Source organism: Tympanuchus pallidicinctus, unplaced genomic scaffold (assembly GCF_026119805.1).
Source record: "Tympanuchus pallidicinctus isolate F22 unplaced genomic scaffold, pur_lepc_1.0 scaffold38, whole genome shotgun sequence".
Lineage (NCBI taxonomy): Eukaryota > Metazoa > Chordata > Aves > Galliformes > Phasianidae > Tympanuchus > Tympanuchus pallidicinctus.
Window position 1 is genome coordinate 140,561 of NW_026294756.1, and position 20,008 is coordinate 160,568.

General features: G+C 64.9%; 3 protein-coding genes and 1 long non-coding RNA gene across 7 annotated transcripts; 2 read left to right on the plus strand and 2 right to left on the minus strand.

The window, feature by feature from the left end:
* Positions 1–25: 25 nt before the first annotated feature.
* On the minus strand, positions 26–2,317 carry LOC128088954 (uncharacterized). The gene is made up of 2 exons (XR_008210422.1): positions 2,213–2,317; positions 26–2,060 (listed from the first exon to the last, which is right to left on the minus strand). It is a non-coding gene; the product is annotated as an uncharacterized LOC128088954 (long non-coding RNA).
* Positions 2,073–3,758, plus strand: RPS15 (ribosomal protein S15). Its single transcript, XM_052699872.1, has 4 exons — positions 2,073–2,471; positions 2,748–2,833; positions 2,946–3,180; positions 3,625–3,758. Exons 1-4 carry the CDS (start codon positions 2,088–2,090, stop codon positions 3,736–3,738), a joined length of 819 nt encoding a protein of 272 aa, XP_052555832.1. The 5' UTR covers positions 2,073–2,087; the 3' UTR covers positions 3,739–3,758.
* Positions 3,759–4,831: 1,073 nt separating this feature from the next.
* On the plus strand, positions 4,832–18,411 carry APC2 (APC regulator of WNT signaling pathway 2). 2 transcript variants are annotated; one of them, XM_052699847.1, is made up of 15 exons: positions 4,832–4,935; positions 8,116–8,271; positions 8,351–8,441; positions 8,529–8,688; positions 8,761–8,869; positions 8,955–9,068; positions 9,377–9,454; positions 10,058–10,138; positions 10,210–10,594; positions 10,763–10,858; positions 10,952–11,091; positions 11,166–11,243; positions 11,335–11,451; positions 11,520–11,734; positions 11,836–18,411. In XM_052699847.1, the coding sequence occupies exons 1-15, from the start codon at positions 4,876–4,878 to the stop codon at positions 17,138–17,140; spliced, it is 7,185 nt and encodes a 2,394-aa protein (XP_052555807.1). In that variant the 5' UTR covers positions 4,832–4,875; the 3' UTR covers positions 17,141–18,411. The 2 variants fall into 2 exon arrangements, with proteins under 2 accessions (XP_052555807.1, XP_052555805.1); XM_052699845.1 differs by having other exon boundaries at positions 10,763–11,091.
* Positions 17,412–19,914, minus strand: LOC128088937 (granzyme M-like). 3 transcript variants are annotated; one of them, XM_052699868.1, is made up of 6 exons: positions 19,753–19,914; positions 19,473–19,626; positions 19,135–19,279; positions 18,674–18,922; positions 18,401–18,595; positions 17,412–17,682 (listed from the first exon to the last, which is right to left on the minus strand). In XM_052699868.1, the coding sequence occupies exons 1-6, from the start codon at positions 19,811–19,813 to the stop codon at positions 17,626–17,628; spliced, it is 861 nt and encodes a 286-aa protein (XP_052555828.1). In that variant the 5' UTR covers positions 19,814–19,914; the 3' UTR covers positions 17,412–17,625. The 3 variants fall into 3 exon arrangements, with proteins under 3 accessions (XP_052555828.1, XP_052555827.1, XP_052555826.1); XM_052699867.1 differs by having other exon boundaries at positions 19,473–19,629; XM_052699866.1 differs by having other exon boundaries at positions 19,473–19,914.
* Between the last annotated feature and the right edge of the window lie 94 nt (positions 19,915–20,008).

Sequence of the window (20,008 nt, forward strand, 5' to 3'; positions counted from 1 at the left end):
TTCAGCTTTAATTCAAAACTTCAGGTTTCTTTTTCTTTTTTTTTTTTTTTTTTTGGAAATTATTTTTTTCCTGAGCCTTTTGTTTTACCGTATATTGTAAACTTTTATGTTTAAAAGAAAGAAAAAAAAAACAAAAAAAACAAAATATATATATATATACATTTACAGATTGTGAAATTTTTAAGAGAAAATTTTCTACTATGTATGCTGGCTTATTTTTTAATTTAAAACAGGGTTTCCGTTAGCACTGGTGGAAGCGAGGCTGAGCTGCAGCTCCTTCACTGCTGCCAGCAGCGGTGGATGGGTCAGAAACTCTGGGAGTTTAAAAAAAAGAAAAAAAAAAAAAAAGAAAAAAAAAAGAAATCTACTGAGTGTGTTTTGCATTTGTTACCCGGTGTGTGGAGCTGGTAACAAGGCGGTGCAGACGTGTCGGTGCACAGAGTCACTTCACGGAGCGCGGGCTGGGAGCTGTGCTTCGAACTCTTTCGAATCCTCTGTGGGTTTCATTAGGGGTTAACGGAGGCCTTGTTAAGATGTAGATTTCCCTCAGGCAAAAGGTTTAGGTGCATTTTGCACTAACCAGTGATGACCCCTGGTTTGAATAAAGAGAAGTACATTTGGATTAGAAACACAAGCCTGTCTCCATTTTTGTTTTCCTTTTTTTTTATTTTTACAAAGAGCTTTCTTGTGAATTCGTCTTTCCATGAGAAATCAATTGGTGCTCTTGAAAACCATCTCAGCATCAGCACTGCAGGCTTACGCTGTGCCTGGCTGCTCACCGTTCAGCTCCCAGCAGCACGCAGTCTGTATGATGGGTGCCGCTCAGCTTTTCCCACCCGGCTCGTGAGAGGAGCAGCTGTGCTGCTGAGGAGCTGCGTGGCACCGCCTGCTCAGCTTGTGGACACTGCAGAGCTGCTGCCTGGGCTGCACTGACCTCAGCAACGGCTGCTGCCTCAGGTCCCCAGGCCGCTGGCTTGCACACAGCTGTGCGTGGCTCTGGGTGGTCGCTCGCTTTGCATGGTGACGATGGGCATCGAATGCTGCTGTGTTCTGACCTCAGACCCGACAGGTTTGTTCAGCTCCAGGAAAACGCCTTTCGTCTCTGCTTTGTCCGCTTGGGAAACGGGGAGATAACTTTGGTTAGAGCTGATCAGAGGCCGAGCTCTTTATTCCTGTCTGCTCTCCGTACCTCTGATGGATGCTTGCATTCAGGAAACCTTTGGCTGCGTGCCTGCAGCTGCTGAGACCAGTGCAAAGTGGGTCAGTCTGGGTCTACAGGCAGGCTTAGATCCCTGCCCGGTTGCCCTTCATTTGGGAGTTAAATACATGCATGCAGCATCGCTGGTGCTGTAATTCTGCAAGGCAACAGCCACAATCTGCAGCTCTGCAGCCCACAGCTGCTTCCTGCACTGGGTGGAGCAGCACAGAGCTGGGATGCACCGGGTTGACCTGGCTTTGAGTAGAGAGGTTTCTGCAGCCGGCTGTTTGAATCGTCCCAGTCCCACTGGGCTGGGAGTCCCAGCAGCTCGGCTCTGGTTCCTTTTTCACGAGCACAAAGGCTGCGGTGCTCCAGAGACAGAGCAGCTCTGGTGGCTGCAGCTCCGTGCTCTGCCTTCAGCGCTTCGACTTCCTGGCCGAGTCCCGCATTGTAAGTCATTGTGAAACACAAACCAAATAACGCAAACCGCGGCTCTTCTGAGAGGCACGGGATGGAAGCAGACCTACAGTCGTTGCTCTGCTTTCCAGCTTCTCTTGGATAACGGGCGCTGGAGTCCAATGATGAGTGCTGGCCAGACCCCACTCCAGGTTGGAGTCAACTGCAACGTCCTTCTCGTGACTGCGCAGAAAGAAGCAGCGTGGAGCGGTGCTGAGATGAGCCTGCACGTGTCTGTCGCACCTCGAGGAGGCTGCCGAGGCTCCGTGGCAGCGGCTGAGCCAGCCCTGCAGCTGCCCGGCCCTGCCTGCCTCCTGTCCTGGTCCGAACATCCCTCCCATGGGAAGCACTGCACCGGAAAGCAGCAGCAGACGAAGATCCGTTACTGGAAGCCGAAGACCGCTGCCTGGATGGAGAGAATGGGGGCTGACGGATGCCCGGAGCCCGACCCACGCGGCCGCGGCAGGGCGAGGTGACTCCCGCTGTTGGCTCCCTCCTGGACAAGCGAGGAAGGAACAGTTTCACAGTGCCACCCACTGGAATGTGTCAGAAACCCACGTTTCCGCTGCTGGACGGCCGCTCTCACCCTCGGGCTCCGTCTCTTCCTCGTCCTCCTGCCTGCCTTAAAATCCCCTCGCGCTGCCGCCTCACCCCCACGCTTCCTCGCGCACCTCCGCTTCTGCCGGGCGCGGCCCCTTTAAGGGCAGTAAGGGCGGAAGCGCTGTGCTGGGCTGGGCTTGGTGCACTTCCGCCCGCCGGCGTTCTCGCGAGATTTGCCGCTTCCGCTCCCCCTTTCCGCGCAGAGCAGGCCAAGATGGTGGGTGCGGGCCGGGGGGGGCGGCGGTTCTAATCGGGCTCCATCCGCCGCCGGGGCGGCCGCCTGGGGCTCGGGGCTCCGCTGCGGCCGAGGGCGACGCGGCCTCTTCCCTGCCGGGGGATGGAGGGAGGCGGGCGGGCGGTCCCAGCGGCTTGGAGGGGTCGGGGCCTGAGGGCTGCTGGGGGCGGCGGGGTCTCCGGCGGAGCTCGGTGCGAGGCCTTCCCGGCGGTGCCGTGGTTCTGATGGCCGCATCTCTTCCACCCCCTTCGGCAACAGGCAGAAGTGGAGCAGAAGAAGAAGCGAACTTTCCGTAAGTTCACCTACAGAGGAGTGGACCTGGACCAGCTGCTCGATATGTCCTAGTGAGTGCGGGGGGGCTGCGCTTCTGTGTCTGAGTGCGCGATGAGGGACCCGGAGGGTCTGCGAGCGGCTCCAGGCCGGGCACCGCAGCCTCAGCGTGGCCATCCCTTGCAGCGAGCAGCTGATGCAGCTGTACAGCGCCCGCCAGCGCCGCCGCCTCAACCGGGGGCTGCGCCGAAAGCAGCACTCCTTGCTGAAGCGCCTCCGGAAGGCCAAGAAGGAGGCGCCGCCCATGGAGAAGCCCGAGGTGGTGAAGACCCACCTGCGCGATATGATCATCCTCCCCGAGATGGTGGGCAGCATGGTGGGCGTCTACAACGGCAAAACCTTCAACCAGGTGGAGATCAAGGTGAGCCTCGTGCAAACCCGGGGGGGGGGAGTGGAAGGAATCTGAGCAGTTTCTAGGAGTGGAATAACGTGGTGCCACCCGATCCCACCGCCTGGATTCAGTGACGTTTTCTCTGAGGGTTTTGTTTGCAGTGTTAAAGGCAACCTGAAAGCACACTGAGCAGATCCTGCAGTGTGTGCTGGGGGCAGAGTGAGCTGTGAGTCCCGGTCAGTTTCACCTGCAGCCAGCAGCTGTCCGTCCCTGGCTGCTGTGGGAGGTGCTGGCGCAGCAGCCATGCCGCAGTTGCAGCCTGTTCCCCATTCCCTAAGTGCTGCAGGCAGAAAAACTACACGGGCTTCAGCCAGCGTGGGTTACAGCGATGCGCTGCAGGTGGTTGGGTGAGATGTGCTCTGCTCTGCTGCTCGTTGGCACCACCTTTAACCCCCAGCTCTGCTTCTTTTCCAGCCTGAGATGATCGGTCACTACCTGGGGGAGTTTTCCATCACCTACAAGCCAGTGAAGCACGGCCGGCCTGGGATTGGTGCCACCCACTCCTCCAGGTTCATCCCACTGAAATAAACAAGAGCTTTGGGAAAAAATGTGTTCTGTGTGAATAAAGAAGTTCCTCCCAGCTGTTTCTGATGTGGGGGAGAGCTCAGAGGATCTGCCCTGTGCCTTTGGTTCCACAGGGGCAGAGCTGCATCAGGGCTTCCTAAATAAGTGATCCAGCCATCCTAATTATTTTGCTGGGTTTTTTTTTTGTTCCCCAAGTTTGTCACCTGCTTTCCGGCGCCCCTTTTTGCTAAACTCACCTGGCACACGCCTCTAAGGGGATTGATGACATCCCACAGTCTTTAGTGGAAAAGGAGTGGATGCTTCTACTCCGTTTGGGGCATTTCAGACCGAACCCAGAGAGGCAGTGGATGCCCCTCGTGGGGCAGGGACAGGGGTGGCCCCAGCCGGCCGCTCCGAAGAATTACTGGCCCCAACCAGGGATGCCAAAGACTTTTAGCTGCCCGTTGTGTCGGCTGTTTCCATGGGTGTTTTGGTTGGTTCCCTTTGTGGCCCCGTCCTGCAGTCGGTGGGCAGCCGCAAAACCTCTGCCGGCGCTGCTGTGGCGGCTGCCCTGGGGCTGAGCGCTTCCCTCTGATTTCTGGGCCGTGTCGGCAGCCGAACTCGCGGTTCTGTTCGAACTGAGGACGGGCGGGCGCTGATGGAGCCGCTCCAGGAGCGGTGATGCCGGCTGGGTTCCGCTCCGCTCCAGCGCGGTGCTGACACCGATCCCCCCGCTGCAGCCCGAGGGGCCGGGGGTCCTTTGGGAGCCCCCCGCGTCGCTCCGATGGGACAAACCGCATCGCCACGGGGGGGGGGGGGGGGGGCAATTTGCTGTCCCCGCTGCCGGTCCTGGGGGGGTGGGGAGGGGGGAAGAGCCGCCGTCTCTCCGTTCGGCTGGGATGGCGCAGCGCCGAAACGCTGCGTTGGGCCGCGGTGGTCCCGGGGGGTCCTTCGTACCCCGCAAAACCCGTGGCTGCGGGGCACTGGGCGGGGATGGAAGCCCCCAGCCCAACCCGCGGGGCTCTGGGTTGGGGGGGGGGTGGCACGGCGCTCCCTTCCCGGCTGCTGCCCTCTAACGGCGGCGGCTCCGCTGGAAGATCGCGGCCGGGGGGGGCGCGGGGGCGGCGCAGCCGCGGCGACGCGGGGCCGGGATGCGGCTGGATGGGGCTGCGCGGGCTGCTCGCCCTCCTGCGCGCCGCCGCCCCCTCGGCTGGGGATGAGGTAGGGTCGCACCTGCTGCCCCCCCCCTCCCAGATCCCCCCCCCTCCACCCCCCCACAAATCCCCGCCGTCCCCGGGGCGCGGCTCCATCCCGGTTGCGGTTGCCATCCCGATTGGGGCTGCGGGGACAAAGCGGGGACAATGCGGGAGATTTGCGGGCGGCCCCCGGGCTGCGGGGGGCACCGATCGGATCGTCCCCATCCCCGTTCTGCGCCCAGAGGGTGGGAGGCGGCAGTGGGGGGGGGGTCGGTGGGATCTCAGCGTCTCAGCATCGCTCCCCCCCCCCCCTCCAATGCCAGCCCTCACCCCGATCCGCATCTCAGCCCCCCCACAACGCACCCCCAAACCTGCCCTTATCGTCCTCACCCTTCAAAGCTCCCCCTCAGGGCTGCCTCCCTGCACCCCGCCCTACATCCCCACCTGTCCCCGGTGTGGGGGAGGGGGGGGGGGGTCCTCACATTGGGGTCCCTGGTGAGGGGGGGGGGTCCCCAGAGCTCGGCTTTTGTCTGTGACGTGTGTGCGTGCAGCATCCGTGTGTGCAGCGCCGTGCATGCGTGTGCATGGGGAGGGGGGGGCAGGATCTGTGCACGAGCTGTGAGCGTGACATACGTGTGCACATATGTCCCCATGTGTGTCCCCGTGTGAAGCCCCCGTCTCTGCATTTCTTCATCCCCCCCCCCCCCCCCCGGAGCTGTGCAAGATACAGTGGGCACAGTGCAGCCTGGATGCTGGGTGTGGAGGAGGGTGGGGGGGGTGGGGGAAGGTTTGCTGTGGTTGGGGGTCCCCTGGGCTGTGCTCACAGCCGTGTCTATCAGAGGAGCTGGGGACAACAGCACGGTTTGGTTAACGTCCCTGGGGGGCTGCGAGCCGCAGCCGGTGGGGCTCAGCTGTGGCTGCTGCAGAGCTGGGGCCGTCCCTGCTGTGACACCGCTGTCCCCCGGTGCTGCTGTGGGGCTGCAGGGAGCCGAGGTGTGTGGGGATACATGGGGATACGTGGGGATACATGGGGATACATGGGGATACGTGGCCCCCACGGTCCTTCTTGGTTCTGCCGGGCTGCGTGGTGCAGGGAGCAGTGCAGGGAGTGCTGCAGTGAGCAGTGCAGTGGAGCAGGCTGGGCAGTGCAATGGGTTGGGCGGTGTGGGGAGGAGGGCAGGCGGCGCGGTGCGGTGCATCGGTCATCCTGCTGCTGCCCCCCCACTCACCACGGTCCCGCAGTGGCCTTTGCTGGCTGAATTCTACCTTCCTGGCCGGCGCTGAGCGCACAGGGGTCACTGCCACGTTTTGGGAGAGCCAGGTCCCCAGAGGCCCTGAGCCATTGCATCACCCTGGGGTGCCCTGCTGGGAGCGCAGCCCCAGAGCGTGGAGCCTGCGGGTGATACTGGGGCCACAGTGCAGCACTGGGTCCAATGGGACGTGGCTGTCTGGGGGCCAGGAGGGGGGCACGGGAGCAGAGCTGCGTCTCCAGGCCCCGCACGGCAGCCCGGCCCCCTCCCCACCGTATTCTGCTGCTTCACAACTGCAGGTGCCGCGTGCAGCCCCTCCCCACTGGCTGCAGATCTGCAGCTCTGCCAGAGCTGCTGCATTCGGTTCAGAGCTCAGACCCCCCCCCCCAGCATCCCCAGACACCCCCCCACAACAAGAATGGGGCAGAAGCTGGGGGGAGTGGGCAGTGCGGGCTGCCCCAGCCCTGAGGCTGCACCAACAGCCCCTCCCCGAGCTGGGGGGGGATCCCACACAGTGTCCTCGTTCCACTGGGGGGGATGCAGTGCCCCCTGCGCTCTCCACTGGCTCTTCCAGCAGCATCCCACCCCCCCAAAGGCAGAGCTGTCACTGCAGAGCTGTGGAGGGGAGATGCAGGGGGACGGATCCGTGCCTCAGTTTCCCTTGCTGTGCAATGGGGCGGTGCCCACACAGCCACGCATCTCATCCCCTCCGAATGGCTGCAGTGTGACACAGCACCATCTGTGGGATCCCCCAGCACCGACCCTACAGCATCCCCCACCGCCATCCATCCCCACCTCCTGGGGGCTGGGAAGGATCCCGGTCCCAACCCGCACCATCCCATCTCCCGTTGCCATAGCAACAGGAGGCTGTGCTGGGCCCGCATCCTGCAGCCCACATCCCGCATCCCTCATATTTCATCCCTCATCCTATCCCTCATCCTACGCCCCTCAACTGCCAACCTGCATCCCACGTCCTTTGAAATCCCTCCGCCTGCCATTGTTCCTCCCGCATCCCGGTGTTCCACATCCCTCCCCCCACATCCCACCGCCTCCATCCTGCAGCCACCACCTCCCGCATCCCATGCCCTGAGCTCCTTCTCATAGCACCCCACTGCCCCACGGCCCCAAATCCAGCACCCCATGGGGTTCATCCCCTTCCCAGGGGGTTCTCTGCCACCCCGCAGCGTTGTGGGGGGAGGGAAGTGTTGCGTCATGGGGGTCTTCGCCTCGCTGTAGGGAGGGCTGTGGGGTCTGCAGTGCTTGGGATGTATGGAGGGAGAAGTGGGAAGAGCATTGTCCCGGGGGGGGGGGGCACAAAAGGGCTGCATGGGGTGTTGGAGAAGCGTGGCTGTGGAAAAAGACAAAGGCAGCACATTGGGATCGATCCCAACCGCTGCCCCGGGCGCCCAACGTCCCCAACCCCACACTGTGGGGCCAAGGTGGGGGGTGAGCGGGGGGATGGAGAGGCTGAGTGTGTGCACACCCATTGCACACGCACTCGTGCACACACGTGGCTCTGATGAAGGCAGCACGGGGCCATCGTGCTCATTGCCAACACCGGAGCAACGCGTGGGGGGCGCAGAGGCCCCCATCCCCACCCCTGCCTGCATCCCCCCCATGGCCACGTGAGCCAGCACCAGGTGCCCCCCATCGGGTGGGATGGGGGATCCCAGTATGGGGAAGGGGATGTGGATGGATTTGGAGGGGGGGGAGAGCAGAGCTGGGGGGGCTCCGTTTGGACCCAGGGTTGGCGGTGCTGCGGGTGGGAACAAAGCAGTGGAATGTCAGGGAAGACAAAAGCGACACAAAGGCAGCGGAGAGCTGGGGCTGCCGCTAAGCGTCTGTCCCTGTGGGACACCAGGGGGGCTTTGGGAGCCCCATGGCAGCAACCAGCCCCATCCTAGGGCTGGATGCAGGGAATGCCTTCAGCCCAATCCCCCCTCCCCACCCCGCAGGCCCTGGAGGAGCTGAAGATGTCTGGAGCAGCCTCATACGAGCAGTTGGTGCGGCAGGTGGAGGCGCTGCGCAGGGAGAACAGCCACCTCCGGCGTGAGCTGCAGGACAACTCCCAGCACCTCTCCAAGCTGGAGAATGAGACCTCGGACATGAAGGTGAGGTGGGGCACGGGGGGCTCTGTGCTGCGGGAGGGGGCACACAAGTGGCTGCCCCTCCGTGTGTGTGTGTGTTTAGGAAGTGCTGAAGCACCTGCAGGGGAAGCTGGAGCAGGAGGCACGGGTGATGGTGTCCTCAGGGCAGACGGAGGTGCTGGAGCAGCTGAAAGGTGGGTGCCACACGGAGGGGGGGGAGAGAAGGGGAAGATGTGGGGCCACGGATCGAGCCGGCCATCCGCTGCCATCCCCATCGCCAGCTCTGCAGATGGATGTGAGCAGCCTCTACAGCCTCAAGTTCCCAGAGGTTGCAGTGGGGGCCGGGGAGGACAGCGCGCAGCACGGCGCAACCCATGGGGACGGCGCTGGGGACGTCGGCAGGGCCACCCTGCGGCTGCTGGAGGAGCTGGACAGGGAGAGGTGAGTGGGGGGGAGGGGGCACAGGGATAACCCGATGTGGGGCAGCGCCGAGCTGGGCTGTGTTTCACCCAGGTGTTTCTTGCTGGGGGAGATCGAGAAGGAGGAGAAGGAGAAGGTGTGGTACTACGCACAGCTGCAGAGCCTCTCCAAGCGCCTGGAGGAGCTGCCCCACGTGGAGACGGTGAGCGGGGACCTACAGGGTGCAGGAGGGGGGGTCCTGCCCCCCACCTCACCTCACCCGGCCCTGTGCTCCCTCCCCCCTGCAGTTCTCCATGCAGATGGACCTCATCCGGCAGCAGCTGCAGTTTGAGGCGCAGCACATCCGAGCGCTGATGGAGGAACGCTTCGGGACGGCGGATGAGATGGTGCAGCGGGCACAGGTTGGAGACCTGGCTCCTCTGCTTCCATCGGGGCTATTTCCCACCTCCCAACCCCGTCCTGCCCCCCCGGCCCTGTGCAATCCTCACCGCCACGCGTCCTCGCACCCAGCTGGATGCATCCTTGCAGCATCCCCACGTGCCCATCCCCCACTGAGGCACTTTGCACTCAGCTTTTTGCAGCCTAGCCGTGCACATCCTTGCAACCCCCCTGCTGCAGCCGCCCGCTGACACCCCTGCATCGTGCCTCCCACTGCCTGCGGGTGCCAGGGGGTCCCAGCTCTCTCCCTGACACCCTCCGTCCTGCACAGATCCGGGCATCCCGGCTGGAGCAGATCGACAAGGAGCTGATGGAGGCTCAGGACAAAGTGCAGCCTCCGGAGCCGCAGGTAGCGGGGCTGGGGCTGGGCAGGGTCACAGCGAGGTGAGGAGGGGACAAGGCGCAGCCCCCCCCCGCCGATGTCCCCATCCCCGTCCCCACCACCCGCCTGCGAAGGCACAGCCATGGCTTTGTGTGTCTGGGCACCGTGAAATGGGCAGTTGCCATGGAGACGAGAAGTAGGCCATGGTGAGCGGCAGGCGGGCGGCCGCGGGGCTCCAGCAGCATCTGCCAACGGGAGAGACAGAGGGGAGGGCACCGCCACGGCCCCCCACCCCCATCCCTGCTCCCCCATCACCCCAGCTCCTCCCTCGCCGTCACTCCTGGCCCCTACGTCACCCCGTCCCTCCAGCGCTGTCCTCGTGCCCCACAGGTCTCCCCCCATCCCCTCGCAGTGCTGTGGGTTGTGCACTGCTGTGCCCCCCTCTGTCCCCCCTTCCCCCATTCCTCCCGGTGGCAGCGTTCCCCATCCAGCTTCAAACACTGCGGTGCCATTTGAGGAAGTGCAGCGAGCAGAAAACGCTGAGTGTCCCACAGTTTGGGCTCTGAAAGCAGCTGGCCCACGGGGAGGGGACACCAGTGGGCATCGTGCAACCCCCCCTGTGCTCCCCAGCTCTGCACAAAGCTGCCGGGCACAGAGGAGGACAGCAGTGCGGACGTCCCGACGCACCCAGAGGACGGGGGCAGCAGCAAGGTGAGGGGCAGCTGCACCAAGCGGGGGTTGGAGGAGGGGTCAAGGTGACGCCTAACGCGACCCCCCTGCAGGTGGAGGTGGTCTTCTGGCTGCTGTCCATGCTGGCCACGAGGGACAAGGACGACATGTCGCGCACGCTGCTGGCCATGTCCAGCTCACAGGAGAGCTGCCTGGCCATGCGCAAGTCGGGCTGCCTGCCGCTGCTCATCCAGATCCTGCACGACTCCGACCGTGAACCCGGCCCCCCCGAGAGCCCCACCGGTGCCAAGGATGCCCGCATGCGCGCCAACGCCGCGCTGCACAACATCGTCTTCTCGCAGCCCGATGAGGGGCAGGCCAAGAAGGAGATGCGGGTGCTGCACGTGCTGGAGCAGATCCGCTCCTACTCGGAGACCTGCTGGGATTGGCTGCAGATGCAGAGCAGGGATGGGGGCAAAGGGCCCGAGGGCAGCACTGGTATGGGACTGGGCAGGGCTGGACAGCTGTGTTCAGGGATGTGCAGAGTGGTGTGTGTGTGTGTGTGTGTGTGCACAGCACGTGTCAGTGCGTGCTGGAGGAGGAGGTGATGCTGTCCGTGTGTGCCAGGCACCCAGGTGGCCCCATCATTCCCCATTGTCCCCACAGCACCGGTGCCCATCGAGCCCCAGATCTGCCAGGCCACCTGTGCCATCATGAAGCTCTCCTTCGATGAGGAGTACCGGCGTGCCATGAACGAGCTGGGTAAGGGGTGGGATGGGGTGAGAGCAGCGATGCTGGGGAGCCCAGTGGTGCCCAGGGGGCGTCAGGCCACTGTGACCCCATCCTGTCCCACAGGTGGGCTGCAGGCAGTGGCTGAGCTGCTGCAGGTGGACTACGAGATGCACAAGATGACGAGCGATCCCCTGAACCTGGCGCTGCGGCGCTACGCAGGGATGGCCCTCACCAACCTCACCTTTGGGGACGTGGTCAACAAGGTCTGTGGGGCCAAGGGGGTGGTGAGAAGTGGGGCCAGGGCAGCACGGGGCTCAGCACACGTGTCTCCCTGCAGGCAACGCTGTGCTCACGCCGGGGCTGCATGGAAGCCATCGTGGCCCAGCTGGGCTCCGACAGCGAGGAGCTGCACCAGGTGGGTGCCGCCAGGATGGATGGGTGTGGGGATGGTGCCCATCGCAGCGATGGTGCCGTGCCCACACGCCCCGTGTGCTCCGCTCACCCAGGTGGTCTCGAGCATCCTGAGGAACCTCTCCTGGAGAGCCGACATCAACAGCAAGAAGGTGCTGCGGGAGGTGGGCAGCGTGGCGGGGCTGACACAGTGCGCGCTGCACGCGGCCAAGGTGAGAGCCGGGGCGGGTGGGGGTGGGCACAGCGGCACGGCTGGGGCTGAACCCCCCTCCCCAAACAGGAATCCACACTGAAGAGTGTCCTGAGCGCGCTGTGGAACCTGTCGGCGCACAGCACAGAGAACAAAGCCGCCATCTGCGGCGTGGAGGGAGCCCTGGGCTTCCTGGTCAGCACCCTCACCTACAAGTGCCAGAGCAACTCGCTGGCCATCATCGAGAGCGGCGGCGGCATCCTGCGCAACGTCTCCAGCCTCATCGCCACGCGCGAGGACTACAGGTGGGGGTCGGGGGGCACGGTGTGGGGTTGGGGTGCACGTTATGCCGATGGCTGGACCTCCCCATCCCGTCCCGTTCCACCCTGTCCCTCCCATCCCACAGGCAGGTGCTCCGGGACCACAACTGCCTGCAGACGCTGCTGCAGCACCTGCGCTCGCACAGCCTCACCATCGTCAGCAATGCCTGCGGCACGCTTTGGAACCTGTCTGCCCGCAGCCCCCGCGACCAGGAGCTGCTCTGGGACCTGGGGGCGGTCAGCATGCTGCGCAACCTCATCCACTCCAAGCACAAGATGATCGCCATGGGCAGCGCGGCCGCGCTCCGCAACCTGCTCACCAACCGGCCCCCCAAGTACAAGGACACGGCCGTCGTCTCGCCGGGCTCTTGCATGCCGTCTCTGTACATGCGCAAGCAGAAGGCGCTGGAGGCCGAGCTGGATGCCAAACACCTGGCTGAGACCTTCGACACCATGGAGAAGCAGAGCTTGAAGAGCCAGAGCGCCAAGAAGCCGCTGCGGCACATGGAGAGCCTGGTGAAGGACTACGCCTCCGACTCGGGCTGCTTCGATGACGATGAGGTGCCCAACATCTCCACTGGTGTGGAAACAGCCAGCGCCTCCGTCCTCTCCATGTTCCTGGGCTCCTCCTTCCTACAGGGCCAGGCGCTGCCGCGGGCTCTGGCGCACAGACGGTGCCCAGAACCGGAGAAGGACGATGGTGGGAAGCCGGCGGAGCCCAAGAAGCCGCCGCTGCCGGAGGACGACGTCTCTTTGGCCGCCGAGAAGCTGGCCAACAAGATCTCCAGCACGGTGGCCAAGATCGACAAGCTGGTGGAGGACATCTCCACCATGCACACGTCCTCGGATGACAGCTTCAGCCTCAGCTCAGAGGACCACGGCCTGGACTGGCAGTACGGCCCCGAGGAGCCGCCCGAGGCGCGCGCCCACTCCTGCTCCCCGTGCCGTCTCTCGGACACCGGAGGCTCTGCCAGGCGTGAGGGACTGAGCCGGGCGCGGGCGCTGCTGCGGCTGAAGACGGCGTACACCAGCCTGTCCACAGACAGCCTCAACAGCGGCAGCACCAGCGATGGCTATTGCCCCAAGGAGCACATGAAGCCCTGCACCAGGGCCCCCTTTCTTGACTACAGGGATGAGCTGCAACGCTACCAGAAGCGGCCCAGCAGGCTGGACCTCAAGAGCATCCTGGGCACCAAGCCTGACACCCCTGTGCTCAGGGCCGAGCCGGATAAGCCAGAGCAGAGGGAGGCGCCGGAGCGGGGCAGGAAGGCGGTGACCTTCCCCAGTCCCAAAGCGCTGGAGACCGGCAGGAAGAAGGAGATGGGCGGCAAGCTGCCCGCCGACCCACAGGTGCACACCATCAAGCTCTCGCCCTCGTACCAGCATGTGCCCTTGCTCGGGAGCCTGGCCAAGAGCAGCACAGCCATCAGCCACCACACCTCGCTGCTGGGAAGGAAGCAAGCCTGGCTGCCCCCGGCCCTCCTGCAAACAGCCGACACCCTCAGCAAGATCCCTGAGAAGCTGCCAGCCCAGCCCCTGGCCCCGGCCGAGCAGGAGTCGGTGCAGAAGTACTCGGTGGAGGACACCCCCATCTGCTTCTCCCGCTGCAGCTCCCTCTCCTCCCTCTCCTCAGCCGACAATGTGCTGGATGGGCAGAGCCACAGCGAGAATGACCTGGACAGTGACTCCTCACTGGAGATCCTGGAGATGGATGAAGGGGATGGGGAAGCTGAGGACGCGAGGCAGGAGAAGGAGAAGGCGGAGATGGGTCCGACAACACCGGTGGGGATCTCCCAGCCCATCACCATCCCCTTCCCCAAACGTGACAAGCTCTTCCTGAGGGATGCATCCCCCTCCCGCCAGGAGGACCACACTCCCTCCAGCTCCTCAGAGAACTACATCCAGGAGACGCCGTTGGTGATGAGCCGCTGCAGCTCCGTCAGCTCTCTGGGCAGCTTCGAGAGCCCATCCATCGCCAGCTCCATCCAGAGCGACCCATGCAGCGAGATGATCAGCGGCACCGTCAGCCCCAGCGAGCTGCCCGACAGCCCAGGGCAGACGATGCCACCCAGCCGCAGCAAGACGCCGCTCTTCGAGCTGGGCTGCCCACCCGAGAAGGAGACCAGCCAGTTCAACATCCAGTGGGAGAACAACGTCAAGAAGTTCATGGAGATCACTGACTTCAAGGAGCGCTTCCAGCTGCCCCAGGACCTGGACTCCATGGTTTATTTCACAGTGGAGAAACCCAATGAGAATTTCTCGTGCGCCTCCAGCCTGAGCGCCCTGCCGCTGCACGAGCACTACGTGCAGAAGGACGTGGAGCTGAAGCTGATGCCCACCTTCCCCGAGAAAAACAGCCTGAATTTTGCAGTGCACGAGGAGCGGGAGGAGCGGGAGGAGCAGCTCCTGGAGGGCCAACGCCGGGCAGAGCCCAGCTCTGACGATGACATTGAGATCCTAAAGGAGTGCATCAGCTCCGCCATGCCCTCGCGCTTCCGCAAGGTGAAGAGCTCGCTGCTCTCGGGGCAGGTCCTGCACCCGCACACCAAGAAGCCCCTCCACGTCCCCGTCTACATGCTGATGCCCACACACACTGCTGTCCCCAAGCACCTCCGTGCCACCGCCCGGGAGCTCTACAAGGACGATGACTCCTACACCGATTCGGCTGATGGGACCCCCGTCAACTTCTCCAGCACAGCCTCGTTGAGCGATGAGACCCTGCGTGGCCCCAAGGAGGAGGCCGAACCCCCCCGCGGTGCGGGAAGGAGACGGGAAATGGGCACCGCGGCATCGCCGGCACGGAGATCTGCTCTGGGCGGCTCAGCGCACACGCGGCCCAGCTCAGCCTGCAGGGGCAGGGCGGGCTCCAGCCGGGACAGCCCCGTGCCGCCGGGCAGAGGCGCGGAGGGGAAGCGGGGACAACCCGTGCTCGGCACGGAGCCAGAGGTGGGGAGGAGCGGCAGCCCTGGGACGCGGCCGTGCAGCCTGCCCGGGAGGAAGGACGGTATGCGGGAGGAAGGGGCGGCCTTCCAGTCACTGTGCCACACCACGCCGACCGAAGAAGCCGTCTACTGCTTCTATGAGCACGACTCGGATGAGCCTGGGCTGGGCAAGGAGGTGCCCGGCGGTGGAGCGCAGCCTGGCCGGGCGCTGCGGAGGGAGCGCTGCGGGGGCTCCGTGCCCAGGAGGGAGCCTGAGACGAAGGGCAAAGCGAAGGGCAAGCTGCAGCACAACCTGATTGCTGATGAGACACCGCCGTGCTACTCGCTGAGCTCCTCCATGAGCTCCCTGAGCGACGGCAACCCCGGCGAGGGTGAGGAGTGTGGTTCAGCCCCCCGGCAGCGCGCAGCGGTGGGGCAGACGCAGGGCCGCTCCCCCAGCCCCAACTCGGAGGACGACCTGCTGCAGAAGTGCATCGGCTCTGCCATGCCCAAGCGCCGGCGGCCCTCGACGAGGCGGAGGACGGCGGAGAGGAAGCAGAAGCCGAAGGGCGGCACTGGGAGGGAGCGCCCGGCAGAGGGCAGGCATCGCTCCGAGGATTTGGGCTCCGACGGCGGCTCCGACCTGGACAGCGTGGAGTGGGAGGCCATCCAGGAGGGAGCCAACTCCATCGTCACCTGGCTGCACCAGGCTGCGGCGTCGCTGTCACGGGAGCCTTCCTCCGAGTCTGACTCCATCCTCTCCTTCGTCTCAGGGCTCTCGGTCGGCTCCACTCTGCAGCTCTCCCTGGACAGGGCTGAGAAGAAACGCTCTGGAAGTGCGGCCGGGCGGGAGGCGGAGAGGAGGGAGCGTGCCAAGAGCCGCCCGGAGGCGAAGAAGGCGCCGAGCGCCCGTCCTGCTGGCAATGCGAGGGCAGAGAGGAGCCCAGCACCGAGCAAACCCGTGCCCAACCTGCCGGTGGTTTTCCGCGGCAGGACCGTCATCTACATGCCCAACTTGGCCAAGGACGCGCCCAGCCCGCGCTCCACCCCAAAGAAATCCCCCATGGCCAAACCCCCGGCGCCCAAGAACCTGTCGCTGAGCCAGCAGCGTTCCCGCAGCCTGCACCGCCTGGGGAAGCCGCCCGAGGGGGGGGACCTGGCTCTGCCCAAACGCAGCACCACGCCTCCTGCCCGCATCGCCAAAGGACCGCCGTCCTCGGGCTCGTCCCGCACCTCCACGCCCTCGCAGCACGTGCCCAAGAAGCTGCCGTCGCCCTCGCAGCTCTCCAAGCAGAGCCCCGTGCAGACGGGCAAGACGACCGGCCCCCCCTCCCCGCCCGGCCCCTCGGCCAAACCCACGGCCCCCAGATCCCCGGCCCCCCGGCAGCACAAGACGCAGAAGTCACCCGTCCGCATCCCCTTCATGCAGAAGCCCAGCAGGAAGGTGCTGCCGGTGCGCTCGGCCATGCCGGTGCTGGAGGAGCAGGAGGGCAGCGGCAAGGCGAAGGGCGGCACGCCGGGGGGGGCGGGGAGCAGCCGGCTCAACCTGGTGCGGATGTCATCCACTCGCTCCAGCGGCAGCGACTCGGACCGCTCGGGTTTCCTGCGGCAGCTCACCTTCATCAAGGAGTCCTCCAGCCTGCTGCTGCGGCACCGCGCCGAGCACGGCCCGGCCACCCAGGCCACCTCACTGCCCCGCGGCGCGTCCCCGCAGCGCAGCCGGGCCGCCCTCCCCACCGTCTTCCTCTGCTCGTCCCGCTGCGAGGAGCTGAAAGCGGCCAAACCAGCAGCGCCCGCGCCGCGTCCGCTCGTCCCCAGGGCGCAGCCCGGCTGCAAAGCCCCCGCCGCATCCAAGCCCCCGCGCAGGACCAGCTCCGAGAGCCCCTCCCGGCTGCCGGTGAAGACGGCCGTCCCAGAGCCGTTCAAGCGCTATTCCTCATCGCCCAACATCAGCGTGCCGCGCCGCACCGGCAGCCCGTCCTCCGTCCTCTCCGCTTGCTCCGAGGCGTCGGCGCGGCGGCGGAAACCCGGCGAGGCGACGGAGGAGAAACCGCCGATGGCGATGATGAAAGGCACGTGGCGACGCATCCGCGATGAGGACATCCCGCACATCCTGCAGAGCACGCTGCCCTCCACCGCGCTGCCGCTGCTCAGCGCCGCCGAGGAGCCGCTCCCCGGCCCCAGGAAGACCAGCGACGCCGTGGTGCAGACCGAGGACTTCGCCACCACCAAGACCAACTCCAGCACCTCGCCCACGATGGAGAGCCCCCGGCACGATGGCGAAGCCCCTGCGCCCACCAAGGCCGCTCTGCCCATCTCCTTCGGGCACGAGGCGCCCGCCGGGACCTTCCCCGCCAGCCGGCACGGCTCCCCGAGCCGCGCCGCCCGCGTCACCCCCTTCAATTACGTCCCCAGCCCCATGGCGGTGCCGGCAGTGGCTGACAAAGCAGTGGAGAAAATCCAGGCGTGAGCGGCTGCCACGGACGGATCCCGACGGACCCCTCCTGCCCGCGGGGATGGAGACGCGGGACGGCCGGGACCCCTCCTCAGCCCAGGCGGGGTTTATTCCAATGCAGCTCCAAAGGTTCCCGTGCTGAAGACCAGGCGAAGCCCCGTGGGTGGGGACCGATCCCTGCAGCCGAGCGCTTCTCAGTGCCGATGGGAGTCCCCGGGGCGCTGCGGCCCTAGGGGGAGCCCTGGGGGTCGTGTCCCCACAACCCAGAAACACAACAAGCAAAGCCTTAACGCCAGGCTCGCGCCGCACGCTTCAGCTCGCGCACCGGCACGGCACCGCCAGGCATCGCAGAGCCTTTATTGCGGGGACGGGGTCACCTCATCTCGGGGATACACAGCCAGAGCGAAGCAGGGAGGGACCCCAAATGTTGAGGCGTGGGGCCGGGCTGGGTTCCATTTGTGCTGCTCCTACTGAGGGTGCTTGGCTGAGGGCGGTGCTCATCAGGGCTGGGTGCTTGTCAGGGTCCCGGCTGCTTTGTCACTGAGCTGCTGACTGCCCTGGGGAGGACAGAGAGTGCAGAGGTGGCACCGGGGTGCCCAACCCCAAGGGAAGGGTCTGGGCCCCCCCCCACAGCACGCAGCCCCCGGCACGGCTGGCAGTGAGGCGCCTGCACAGCGTGGACACGGGTCCATCCAGGACTGGATTACGCCCACAAGCAGGAGCTGCACGCCCTGCTGCCAGCTGGCCCTGTGCACCCCAGGGTGGGCTGCTGAGTGTCCCCCATCCTGACCTGGGTGCTCCCCAGCCGACCCACGTGTCCCCCAGTCCCTCCTTGCTGCCCACTCATGCCTTTGGTCGGGCTGATCTGCGGGGCCTCCAGGGACCAACACCACCAGGTGCCCTATGGGTGTCTTCAGGGACAGGCAGGGTGTTATGGGGACATGTAGGGGACACAGGGATGCACCCATGTAGATCAAGAAATAGGGCCGCAGCCCCCTGTGGACGCCTTGTCTCCTCTTGATGGCCATAACCCAGAACAGGACCCACGGGCAGGATGCCAGCGTCACCCCACACACGTGGTTGTGGCCCCGGGTGTCAGTGCCACCATCCCAGCCCCGCTGCCACCCATCTGCCCTCTGTGTGACCGTCGGCTTCGTCCCCATCTGTGTGGAATCGCGCTGGGTTTGTGGTGTCCCGTCCCCCCGTTGCTGTATGTATGTACCAAGGATGTTATTTTACCAGGACTCTGGACAGTATTAAAAATTAAATGCAAACCTGTGTAAATAGCCGGGGCTGCTCCATCTGTGCCGTGCAGCCACGTCGCAGCGTGCGCCGGATCCACACACGGTGCTTCACTGCTGAAGTGGCCACCGGGGGCTTGAAGGGGTCAGCAGGGTTGGGGCTGCTGAAGGACATAACGCCCGCCACCGCCGCCGGGCGCCCGCACACCAGGGGACCCCCGGAATCACCCTGTGGGAGTGATGGTGATGGCACAGCCTGGCACCAAGCGTCACAGCCCCGCACAACCCCCCCCTCCCAGCTCCTCACCTTGGTGGGGGCTTCGCCGTGGCCCCGGCCCTGGAAGCAGATCATGGTGGGTGTGAGGTCTCCGTTCCAGAAGCGGCTGTTGTTGCACATCCTCGTGTCCAGCACGGTCACCTCCAGCTCCTGCAGCGCGGCTGCCAGCCCTTTTCGCCCACCCCAGCCTGCCAGGCTGCACACGGTGCCCACCGCCGGCTCCCTCCGCAGCAGCGCGATGGGTCGGTGCCTTTTGCTGCGCTTCACCTTCCCCTCCAGCTGTGGGCAGTGCGGGGCAGCGTCAGGGCCCACCGCCGTCACAGCGGCGTCACCGCATCGCCCGGGGTGAGAGTGGGAGGATGTCACCCGGATGAGATGTCACCCAGATGTGAAAGCGCTCGGAGGCGTGAGAGGAAATGTCACCCGGCCCCGTGCTGCGGTGTGGTGTGAATTCCCCACCGGTGGCACTTCCTGGCACCAACCGTCCCCACCTGCAGCAGGAGGAGGTCATTCTCCATTGTCTGGCTGTCGTAGCCGGGGTGGGGACAGGCAGCGCGGATGGAGAAGCTCTGGGTGTCCCTGTGCTCCCACAGCCGGTGCAGCCCCACCACCACCATCATCCTGGAGACATTGGCACTGCGGAACAGAGCGCACGTCCACACGGTGCCCCTCCAAACCCCGGTGCAGCAGCAGGCGGGATGGGATGTGGGATGGGATGTGGGATGGGATGTGGGATGGGATGTGGGATGGGATGCAGGATGGGATGTGGGATGGGATGTGGGATGGGATGTGGGATGGGACGCTCACCTCCACAGGACACAGTTCTCACCTCCGTGGGATGCAGTGTGCAGCCGTCAGCACCCAGCGTGGGTTCAGCAGTGCTCCCCCGCAGGCGTGCACCCCCCTGGCCTGCACTGACACCATATAGGGCCGGGAGTGGGGCTCGGCCTCGCGTCCCCCGATGATGCGCAGATGTGACCACGCTACTGGGAGAGGGGGAGCCCATCCCACAGCCACTGCTGAGTGGGGATGGCTGCCCCCATGCCCTGCTGCTCCCTGCAGTGACGCAGAAGCCCCGTCGGCCATCCCAGCCCCATTGCATTGCTCACCCAGCCCGGGGTTGGGCAGCGCCAGCAGCAGCAGCAGCCCCACAACTGCGCTCCTCTCCATGCTGTGTGCAAAGAGCTGCAAGGCTGTGGGGCTGGGGCAGAGGGCTGTGATGACGTGCGGCAATACAGGAAGGGGGGAAGCAGAGTGAACATCTGCAGGTGTGAAATAACACCGCAGAGAAACAGCTCCAACCAACCCACAGGGACAGGCAGCCCCCCCCCCACAGCCTGCTTCCCATCCTCACCAAGGAAATCA